Source organism: Ambystoma mexicanum, chromosome 1p, assembly GCF_040938575.1.
Source record: "Ambystoma mexicanum isolate Mex_15411 chromosome 1p, UKY_AmexF1_1, whole genome shotgun sequence".
Classification (NCBI taxonomy): Eukaryota; Metazoa; Chordata; class Amphibia; order Caudata; family Ambystomatidae; genus Ambystoma; species Ambystoma mexicanum.
The window spans coordinates 28670272-28682751 of NC_090921.1; the positions used below are offsets into that span (position 1 = coordinate 28670272).

Here is a 12480-nt window from a genome sequence, read left to right on the forward strand (position 1 = left end):
CCTCATCCTCAGCCCAGTGCCTGTGTAATAAAAGGGGTGGGGGTACTGGGACCTTTAAATATCCCAAAAATTAGGATGGGTTAGATAAACAAAATAGGGAGGAATACCCCGTCTCACCGGCACTCCATGAAGACCCCTCACCCATGTGATCCTCCCGCACTGGTCCACCCCCAGTGTCTGGATCCAAAGGCGATGGCTGTGTCCTGAGAGACAGAGATAGAGAGAGAAAGAGAGAGATATGTATCCCCGGGGAGTAGCGGGTGAGGCATCCTCTGGGTTTTCACACTCCTGCATACCTGTTTCTTTGTTGCGTGCTGGTGGAATAAAACAGGAGATGAGTCAAAGCTACCCTAACCAAAGGCGTGACATAGGGTCACCAGGTTTGCAGTGGAGCTAGAGAATTGCTCGCTCAATAGACAGAAAACACCTGAAGATATAGAAATGAACAACAGGGTTTTTATTTTACACTAACAGAGAACGAGATACATTTAGAAACTGCGCCGTAGCGCTGAAGATATGCATAAATGAGCAGATTGAGGTCTGCATATTTCTAGGTTAGTAAGCAGAGTGACAAACAGTATTTTCTACATGTATTGTTTCAAATGACAATACATTTAACATTGTCAAATTTGAAACAATACATGTAGAAAAATCCCCCTTATTAAAAAAGAGGGTCCGCCCACTTATCTCTCATGCGTGCTGGTGGATACAAAGTGATTGCAGTGTAATTCAATGTCACACATTCACATTCCATGTCCTGGTGCCACTAGTCAGAGTGCGTGCAAGTTTTGGAAGCAGTCTTTAGGCACTACTTCATGAGATGAAAGTATCCTTGGTCTCTCGATATCTCTGCTCACTGTAGTATGTAAGCCTTTGATGATGTTGCACAGTTTCAATATGGCATACTTATGAATGACCGCAGAACATGTTACACATTGGTCATTTTGCATATACATGAAATGGCTTAATACTGAAGAGGTTTCTAAGCACGGACCCAGGATACGAACCTGTGTTACTCTGCGTCGTCTTGCTTTCAAGACGAGCACGGTAGAACTGAGCTATACTACCTGTATAGATGTCTCTAGAATACTATATGTTTCTGAGTAAAACACAACTTTTTCCTTTTCTAACAGAGCACGAGACTATTTCATTTGTCATTAAAGAAGAGAACGAGATGTACCCCCTGGACTACCATTCCCCTGGGATGAGCGAAGGCAGCTTTAGTCCCCAAGGTGAGTGAGTGGACAGCATCACAGCGCATCCTTGATGATGAATGAACAAATGAATGAATGTATGCCATTCACTGGTGTAGGGGAAAGTGATGCTGTAAATGTGCTTCTCAGTCATTAAAGTAATGTGTTGATCCCCTTCCCTGTGTCGCTGGCTCCTGATAACACTTGCTCGGTTCCATTTGTCATCCAGACTCTTTTCTTTGCTTTTCTCCTAGAGTTGTGATTCATTTCTGAAGACTGAATGCAAGGAGAAGAGGGTTCTTTACTCCTACTGCAATTAAGTGTCTTGAATTGTGTTACTGTGTGGTTTATATGCTTCAAACACTACAATTTGTATGATGAGTTATTCAAGTCCATTGTCGAACATATGGTACTGTGATGAATACCAGAATAGGGGCTCAGGAGACCCTGGGGATCTTGGACAGCTACCTGCTCTGTCATGTGTACCTGGAGGAGATACATTGAGGACTCTCCAGGGTCTTCATACCCCTTCCTATGTTCCAAAAGTGCAAATTAGAGTAAGAATTAGAAGAATGCAGATATTCTCTGTTTGATTAGAACAGCACACAAGCCCAACTGGTTTGCAAGACCCCATGAGCTGCTCCTTAAAGAAGAAAATAGCCCCTGAGTTGATAGCCACATGATCACAGGCCTGGAATAAACCCAGCTTCCCCACATTGGCAGAGGGATGCTGACAAACCGGAAGAGGGAACACCCGGGTGGCAAAAGCCCCCAATGGGTGACACCAGCAGCATTGCCCATCAGAACTGGAATTCCTGACTCCAAAGTAGCACAACCCCGCTTTGTGGCTTTGATCCATTGAGCTAAGTTCTAGTTCAATGAAGCTCAACCAATAATCTGGCCCAATTACCTGTCACTGACAGGACCAGAATCATGTCCCAAAGAGGGTAGAAACGGGACCAGAAAGTGGGAAGTTGGAGGTGGATGACAGCACACATGAGAGAAGAGAGAAAGCGACTAGGACTGTGAGAGAAATGAGGAGGAGGAGGAGGAGGAGGGAGAGAGAACAGAGGAAAGGTGTAGAGGAAAGAGTACAAGCTGTAAAATGCACAAAGAAGAACATCAGAATGAGGGGGAGGAGAAGGAGGGAACTTCTAGAAACGTATGGTAGCAGAAGGCGGGGCCATTTGAATGGGTAGCACAAAGGCCAAGGTTACTGGGCAGGATCTGTGGAGGTCCTAGTTGACTTAGGGCCAAGTGCTGGTCGTGTCCAGTCTTGTGCATAATAAACCTCCATCATAAGGAGAACCCGAGTCAAAGCGGTGTTAGCATTAGCATTTATACTGGACCTGGTGGAGGTGGGTTACCAAGTATGCTAAAGGGACTGTATGGTCCCTGTGGTATCTAGAACTGGGACGTGTTCCATGAGGTTGCGCCCAGATATGAACTATAAGAAATACATCCAGCAAGTTCATGCCCTTGGCAGGGGCTATAATGACTACGGCCTGATAATCCCACCATGCACCTGACACTCATATGTGCTGTGTCTCACAAACAGGAGCTCTCGGGTGTGGGAATCCAGCCCAGGAACTGTGAGTGTCTTTGAACATTAACTTTGCTAGGGACATTTGTTTGAACTTTAACACTGATTGAATCTTTGTCTAAAGTAAAATAACCTAACCTCTTAGAGCACTGCCTACAAAATCTGTTTGCCCTCATCAACTTGGCATGGACACATCCATCCTTGGTTCTTACTGTTTGCTCCTCTTCAGTTATCTTTGCACAGTAAACCTTGTGCACAGCGTTACTCCTATATCTGGATACCTTTATTCATTGCCTTCCTGGTTCTAATGGTGTCAGTAGTGAGATCAACAAGACCCTACCCAGTTTCCTACCTCAGATATCGCTTCCCCCTTCTAATATGATTCTCATCATCAGAAAATCATCTCTTCGCTACTGAGCCACACCCGAGGTAGCAGGTTTGCAAATGTTGTGCCGTGGGAAGCAAACCCCTGATGGTACAGCTGCACTTTATGGAATTGCGTGTCTCGGGGAACCTCTGGCTGGATTGCCCTAAAGCTAGGGCTAGCAGAAAATCTTTGTACATATGTGGGAGCCGGGGTAGTGGACTGTGATTACAGTGGAGCAGTTTTAGTTCTGATTCATAATCCTACCAGGCCCTATCCATGAGCCAGCGTGATGCCATCATGCAGGTAATCTGCAAGTTTACTTGCATCCCTGACCTGCAAGACGTGAAAGAACTATCACCTACCACTTGGGAACAGGCTGATTTGGCGCCGCTGAATCCAAGCTAGCCGCTCTCCCTTTCTGAAGGATCAGTAGGACCTAGAATAGGACATGTTACTATACCGAGGAGAAAATAATGGCAAATGGGATTGGACTATTCAGTGTCGATGGCACACCCACATTTACCCATAGGATTTCAGGGACTGGCCAAGACCCCAGAGTACAATATCACAGGATTCTGTTGGCAAGGAATCTACTGACTGCTGTGTAAGTTCATGTGTGCGACGAGCCCTGTTTGTCAGAAGATTTCTCAAGCAGATGTGGGTATGCCCACTTTTCAGCCTCTTGCTAGGTATAGGTATCATGGAGCCCCTTGCAACCTCCCAAGAAGGGAATGGTTGTATCCTGGACATTCTGGATTTTGCCACACACTACCCTGAAAGCCCTCACTCCTAACAATATCACTGTTCAGCAAATGTTAAAAAACTTGGTGCCCTCTTGACATGTATTTGTTTTCCCCAAAAAATCTTCCGGGACCTGGAATCCATGTATATGTCCAAACACATAAGAGAAGATGAAGTCTTAGTTAAAAAAAAAAAAAGAAAAGAAAAAAATCACTTCTATCTACAGACCGGTCAGTGGGACGATCTAGTGGTCGTTTCGCCAACCTTAGTACAAGCTCTACGCTGGTGGACCAAGGAGAACCTGTTGAAGGGGAAATTCTCTCACGCCTCGGCGATACAAGCGGTCGTCACAACAGACGCATCACTCACCGGGTGGGGGGCCCATTACCTTCATCTCACAGCACATGTTCTGTGGACTCAAATCACAGCCCACAATCACATTAACCTTCTGGAACTTCTGACAGTGCTCAAGGCATTACAACCTTCCAAGCACACCTGACAAATCACCCAGTACAAATAATCACAGACAGCACCACTGCTAAGCAGGTGGGCACACATTCTCCAAGTCTGTCCAAGCTAGCACAAAGAATATGGGGCATGTTCCTAACATTGCAACATGTTTCAGGGGTACTCCATTCTCTAGCGGACTCACTAAGCAGATATCCTCTAACAGAAGAGTACGAGTGGCAACTCGACAAAGATATCGTAGACTACATTTTCACACAATGGGGTTACCCCCGTTAGACTTATTTGCAACAAGAGGAAACAAACAGTGCCCAGACTTCACCTCCCAGTTCCCCCAATACGACTCCAAGGGGGAAGCCCTGTGGATGAACTGGTCAGGGAAATGTGCCTACGCTTTTCTCCCAACTCCTCTAATGAGCAAAGTGGTGAAGAGGATTCACAAGGAACAAGTGACAATAATCCTAGTTTCTCCTATGTGGGCGAGACAACCTTGGTATCCACATCTGCGCAAACTGGCGATGTGTGACCCGATAAAACTCCTGTGCCCATTAATCATACTCACACAGCACGGGGGGACAACATTACACCCTCAACCTCAGTCTATGAACTTGGCAGCTTGGCTCCTGCAGTCAAAGAGTTTGGACATCTAAATCTAACTCGAAGGTGTATGGAAATCCTCAAAGAGGCATGTAAACCAAACACTAGACATGTTTATTTTAACATGTGGAAACGATTTGTAATTTGGTGCCAGTCAAAACAAATTAACCCAATAGAATGTACTCCATCGCACATTCTTCATTACATGATTCACTTACTAAACTCGGGGCTAGTATTTAACTCAAAGTTCACCTAGTGGCTCTATCCGCGTACACCACTTCTCAAAGTAGTGTGTCCTGGTGGAAAGTCCCTGTCATTAAGGCATTCATGGAGTGAGTAAAAAGACTCCACCCTCCTATTTCAAAGCTGCCGCCAGGGTGGGACCTAAATATAGTACTTGCAAAGCTCATGGAACCCCCCTTTGATCCTAAGTCCAGCCTTAACCACCTCACATATAAGACGGCTTTTCTGGTGGCTATCACCTCCATAAAGAGAGTCGTAGCATGTGATCTAAGCAGATTCCACAAGCCTCATCAGGGATACATTACTTACCGTAATCGTATTCTGATGCTTGTATCTGCTTAGATTCACATGCGCCCGCCCTTCCTCCCGTTGGAGTAGAAGGTGCATAGATGTTTTCTGGGCTTATCTAATACATAATCTGTTTTACTACATCTGTACTGGCGCTACACTTCATGCAACCTCATGTCAGAAACAAACAATCAGAGGGACCTCGACACGTGAAGTACCATGGGTACAGTAGACATCACACTAGGGATAGTATTATTGGCATGCCCTGTCAACGTCCCTTTTCGAGTTTCAAAAAAACCAACTGTAATATTCTGCAACTGATTACCAAAAAACTGCAAAGTTCCCAACTTTTTTTCTCGGGGGGATTAGAACTCAAAGGGAACTACCTCTAAAGAGAAAACATAAGGTGAGTCTAATTACCCCTCTTTACTTTACTCAAATGTTTCAAAGTGATCAACAATTACCAATTAGAAAAATACCATATTGATGTTATTGTTTTTAAACACCATGAACCCGACACATATAAAGTCATTACAAAAACACATCAATTTAATTGTCAAATATTGCATATAGGTAAAAAGGCACAAGTTGCCACATATATAATATTGCACATTTTAAAAATTTCAGCAATTCACCATTGGGTAAAAAAGCTTTTTTTGATAAAAAAGACACAATAAAATGAACAAAACAGGGGGTGTATGCAACACAAAATGTAGATGTTATTTGAAAACACTTTGTTTGCAAACAAAATCCCACGGTCAATGTAAATGGGTATTTCAGATGACTGTCGACATGTTTCGGCTGTTTTTTTGTTTCAGACGCTATCTCTAGTGTCTTAACTTCTTTCTTTGAATGGGCCATCTTCAGGGCAATATTTCTTTAGGAAAGTCAACAAAGACTTAATACCTCACTAGATGTCGGCCTATGCATAGCATGTGAATCTAAGCAGATACAAACATCAGAAATACGATTACGGTAAGTAATGTATCCCTTACGGTCTGTGTTCCATCTGGAGTATTGGCGGTATTGGCGGTTACTATTTGTGTTCTGTCTGAAGTATTGTGGTTTACTGTCTGTGTTCTATCTGGAATTTGTGGTTTACTATTTGTTTTCCATCTGGAGTATAGTGGTTTACTTTTTGTATTCCCTCTACAGTATTGTGGTTTACTGTTTGTGTTCCATCTGCGGTATTGTGTCTTAGATTTGTGTTCCATCTGCATTATTGTTGTTTACTATTTGTGTTCCATCTGGAGTATTGTGGTTTACTGTGTTACATCTGGAGTATTGTGGTTTACTGTTTGTTTTCCATCTGGGGTGTGGTTTATTTGTGTTCCATCTGCGGTATTGTGCTTTACCGTTTGTGTCCATCTGTGGTATTATGGGATGCTGTTCTAGTCCACGCCGCAGTACTGTGCACCACTACATTTGGGTTTTCCTCAAAATACCCAAAAAACAAGTCCGAAAGCACATTTATTGCGCATTTGGCCTGATAGAAAAGACTGGAGCCCATAATACCGAATAAGGGGAGCAAGGTTGCGGGGGTGTCCTCCACCCCCCTAGTTCGGTATTATGGGCTGCAGGGGTTGCAGGGTTGTTCCCATTATAATTATACATTAAATGCCCAGCGGGGGACAGCCAACCAAAATCCCAAAAGCTCGAATTACAAAATGCGATCAAGTGGGCTTTGCAATTTTGGGATTCGGTTTTCTAGCGTAGATCCCTATGTTCAGTCCACCATTGTCAAGCATTCTACAGCTTGCTAACATGCTACATTCATGTTATACAAATCCATTACATATAATAATAACAATTTGTTTTTTTAACCCAAAGCACTTCACATAGGACTTATTTACATACATTCCTATTATTACCCTATCACAATTGGTACTCATTTATCGACCTCGGAAGGATGAATGTCTGAGTTGGCCTTGCCGGGATTCAAACCTGCAGATCAAACACAGATCACAGCAACAAGCGTTTAACCCACTGTGAAAGGGGCCCTTAGGGGTCCCTAAAGTCTATGGAAACAAGGCGAGTCACCACACACGATAGATACGCCAGACACGAGGTTGTATTCCCAAAGCTAGGGTTTATTGCAAAGCAAAAGTCTCAGTTGGCCAACTCGGTCTCACGCCCCGCGACGTGTATCTCTAGACCTCGAGGGACGCAAGCGAGTGAATTACGTACATCAGTGACATATATACAAAATGCATATCAAACAATCAGCTATGACATGTTTAACACCCCCCTTTTATTGGGTTTCTTTGAACTTGGTGTGATGATGGACATCTCTGACAACTATGACACCTTCAAACATCTATTCTAGTAACAATTTGCAATTTGTGAGTGCGGAGGCATCTTTCAGTTGAATAGAACACAGCGCTTCTGTTCTTGGAAGCGAGCTACATACGGGGGGGAAGAGTTGCATTCCGGACCTTGCTATCTATTAGGTGCTATTCGTGTCCTGGGAGCGGACACGCTCTAGCGGGGCTCAGTTAAGGGGGGCCGTAAGAAAAGCATAATTCAAGCCTTTAGCTGCATTATTCTAACATCTTCTACCATATAACGAGACTGGCTGGCAGCTGCGAAATTATTAAATGCCCTGCAGCTCTGCTTCAAGGCTACATTCGGGAGGGAGCCGGGCATTCTTCCTGGCACTGCCTACGTTTGTGTTTCAACGAACTCTTGTTATCCTCACAGCCCTGCGGCCTTGTCTTTTTTACGTGCAGACAACAATGTTTTACAGTCGAGCAGTGTAAGCGGAAAATATACTGCGAAGCAATAGGAACAGAAAGCAATGAGCAGTGGTTAGAAAACAAAATGGCGATTCTTATTACATCAAAATGGCCGTTCATTGACAAACTCAAAAACCTATATTCTGTCATATCGTGCATGATACGGTTGGCCCACGGCCACCAAAATACGTTTGCGGTCACAAAGTGGAGGTATCCATTTTTCTAGACTGACAACTGAGCCATCTTACCGGCACATTAACATAGGTATTTATTTATATTATTAAAGGCTATATTGAAACCATGCAAAATCTCCTTAATACTGTTTGTGTTTGTTTTCTTAAGCTGCAATGTTTTGTGTGCTTAGATTTACTGAAAGTTGGGCCCAGAGGTTTCTACAGCCAGCTGTCTCCAGACTTTTAAGGGGGCACCATAAGTGCATTTAATTTTGTGGTGCCCCAAAGAAATGTGGAGTTCCTGCATTTGTGTGTGGTAGAGCATGTTTCCAGCTGCATGATTGACAGAGGACCTTGTTGAAGTGGGCCGGATTCTTCATGAGTGTAAGTTGAAGAGCTTTGGCACTTAATCACCCCTGAGCACCCGTGGTGCATGTTAACTTGCCCAGTTGAAGACAGCAGGTGTTTTAGACAAAACCTTCCCTTGACAACACACATGATGTGTGATGCAAATTCACATGGAATGGTATTTGCATGCAGGAACTAGATGAGGAGTGCCTCTGGATGGAGAGTTCTGCTCAGCACTGCATCTGCCAGCAGTTACGCCCCCATGCAGTAAAACTCCAGCAGGTGTCCTACCTCTTTAGCCTCTATCACTTAAACAGGGAAACTTTCCTGCATGTTTCAAGGTAGCTACTGTCCGCGCCTCGGCTGGCCCCATCGATCCAGCTATCACTCTATTTCTCTCCTTTCACACTACTCTAAAATCCTGGAACAATTCTCCCCCACCTGGATGCTAACACTCCCCTAGGCCGATTCCACAGCTGTCCCTCCACAGACTGATGCTGCTAGATCTCTGATAGGCTTTTCTCCATACTGATCCTGCTAGATCTCTGATAGACTCTTCTCCCTACTGATCCTGCTAGATCTCTGATAGACTCTTCTCCATGCTGATCCTGCTAGATCTCTGATAGACTCTTCTCCATGCTGATCCTGCTAGATCTCTGATACACTCTTCTCCATGCTGATCCTGCTAGATCTCTGATAGACTCTTCTCCATGCTGATCCTGCTAGATCTCTGATACACTCTTCTCCCTACTGATCCTGCTAGATCTCTGATAGACTCCTCTCCATGCTGATCCTGCTAGATCCCTGATAGACTCTTCTCCATGCTGATCCTGCTAGATATCTGATAGACTCTTCTCCATACTGATCCTGCTAGATCTCTCTGCTGCCTTTGACACGATTGACCACACCGGTCTCCTCCTGACCCTTTCTGACCTTGAAATACAGGGTGCTACTCTCATGTCCTTACATTTCTGAGCACTTCTTCTCCAATTTCAGGAGCACCTTTGAGCCGGATGTAGGTTATCGTTGCGAATTCCAAAAAGCTCAAACTACAAAATACTGAAGCCCACTTTACTGCATTTTGTAATTTGAGCTTTTTGTAAATAGCGCAATTCTCCCCTGCTTTCTGTTCCATGCATGTGGGGGACACCCGCGTAAACCATGAACCGGAAATACCGAACTAGAGGACCGGGGGAACCCCCACCACCGCTGCTCACCCAGTTCAGTATTTTCAGGTATGATATTTTTTACCTATGCTGAATGTGGCCAACAATCGCATTCAGCATTTTATACTCTGTCTTTTGGAGCAAACAGTTTGAGTCCACTCTACACCTGCTCCCTGGGCCAACACACCTTTTCCTTTGGTTTTCTTTATGACCTATTTAAAGATGATACACACATCTTCTCTTCCCTTACTCATGACCTCTCTGCAAACATTACTGCTGTTCACCGCTGAATGGCACTTCGTTGTCTTATGCTGAAAAAGTCTAAGACCGAACAAATCTATCTCCCAGCTTCCAATACCTGTCCCCTTCTTCTTTCACCACTTCCATTTCTGCCTGACTTTCCCTCCCCCTCCTCGGAAACATGCAACAGGGATCTCAACCTTCAATCCTTTATTACTGCTAACTACTAAATCCAGGATTAACCTGCTTACTATCGGGAATATGTGCCCTCTGATAAAGTTACTATCGGGAATATGTGCCCTCTCTACTAAAGCCAGGATTAACCTGCTTACTATCGGGAATATGTGCCCTCTGATAAAGTTACTATCGGGAATATGTGCCCTCTCTACTAAAGCCAGGATTAACCTTCTTACTATCGGGAATATGTACCCTCTCTACTAAAGCCAGGATTAACCTGCTTACTATCGGGAATATGTACCCTCTCTACTAAAGCCAGGATTAACCTGCTTACTATCGGGAATATGTACCCTCTGTCTAAAGCCAGGATTAACCTGCTTACTATCGGGAATATGTACCCTCTCTACTAAATCCAGGATTAACCTGCTTACTATCGGGAATATGTGCCCTCTGATAAAGTTACTATCAGGAATATGTACCCTCTGTCTAAAGCCAGGTTAAACCTGCTTACTATCAGGAATATGTGCCCTCTCTACTAAATCCAGGATTAACCTGCTTACTATCGGGAATATGTGCCCTCTGATAAAGTTACTATCGGGAATATGTGCCCTCTCTACTAAATCCAGGATTAACCTGCTTACTATCGGGAATATGTACCCTCTGTCTAAAGACAGGATTAACCTGCTTACTATCAGGAATATGTGCCCTCTCTACTAAAGCCAGGATTAACCTGCTTACTATCGGGAATATGTGCCCTCTCTACTAAATCCAGGATTAACCTGCTTACTATCGTGAATATGTACCCTCTGATAAAGTTACTATCGGGAATATGTACCCTCTGTCTAAAGCCAGGATTAACCTGCTTACTATCGGGAATATGTACCCTCTGTCTAAATCCAGGATTAACCTGCTTACTATCGGGAATATGTACCCTTTATCTAAAGCCAGGATTAACCTGCTTACTATCAGGAATATGTGCCCTCTCTACTAAATCCAGGATTAACCTGCTTACTATCGGGAATATGTACCCTCTCTACTAAAGCCAGGATTAACCTGCTTACTATCAGGAATATGTGCCCTCTCTACTAAATCCAGGATTAACCTGCTTACTATCGGGAATATGTACCCTCTGATAAAGTTACTATCGGGAATATGTACCCTCTGTCTAAAGCCAGGATTAACCTGCTTACTATCGGGAATATGTACCCTCTGATAAAGTTACTATCGGGAATATGTACCCTCTGTCTAAAGCCAGGATTAACCTGCTTACTATCGGGAATATGTGCCCTCTCTACTAAAGCCAGGATTAACCTGCTTACTATCAGGAATATGTGCCCTCTCTGCTAAAGCCAGGATTAACCTGCTTACTATCGGGAATATGTGCCCTCTCTAATAAAGCCAGGACTAACCTGCTTACTATCAGTAATATGTACCCTCTGTCTAAAGCCAGGATTAACCTGCTTACTATCGGGAATATGTACCCTCTGATAAAGTTACTATCGGGAATATGTACCCTCTGTCTAAAGCCAGGATTAACCTGCTTACTATCAGGAATATGTACCCTCTGTCTAAAGCCAGGATTAACCTGCTTACTATCAGGAATATGTACCCTCTGTCTAAAGCCAGGATTAACCTGCTTACTATCAGGAATATGTGCCCTCTCTACTAAAGCCAGGATTAACCTGCTTACTATCAGGAATATGTACCCTCTGTCTAAAGCCAGGATTAACCTGCTTACTATCAGGAATATGTGCCCTCTCTACTAAATCCAGGATTAACCTGCTTACTATCGGGAATATGTACCCTCTGTCTAAAGCCAAGATTAACCTGCTTACTATCGGGAATATGTGCCCTCTCTACTAAAGCCAGGATTAACCTGCTTACTATCGGGAATATGTACCCTCTGATAAAGTTACTATCGGGAATATGTGCCCTCTCTACTAAATCCAGGATTAACCTGCTTACTATCAGGAATATGTGCCCTCTCTACTAAAGCCAGGATTAACCTGCTTACTATCGGGAATATGTACCCTCTGTCTAAAGCCAAGATTAACCTGCTTACTATCGGGAATATGTGCCCTCTCTACTAAAGCCAGGATTAACCTGCTTACTATCAGGAATATGTGCCCTCTCTAATAAAGCCAGGATTAACCTGCTTACTATCAGGAATATGTGCCCTCTCTAATAAAGCCAGGATTAACCTG

General features: G+C 43.9%; 1 protein-coding gene across 2 annotated transcripts in view; it reads left to right on the forward strand.

Annotated features, from left to right (window-relative positions):
* The window catches only part of LOC138565034 (zinc finger protein OZF-like), a 127922-nt gene that overhangs the window by 77959 nt on the left and 37483 nt on the right, over positions 1 to 12480 (forward strand). For both annotated transcript variants that reach the window (XM_069642951.1, XM_069642950.1), the window contains exon 3: positions 1134 to 1232. In XM_069642951.1, the coding sequence (XP_069499052.1) occupies positions 1134 to 1232 (99 nt within the window). The remainder of the gene's footprint in view (positions 1 to 1133; positions 1233 to 12480) is intronic.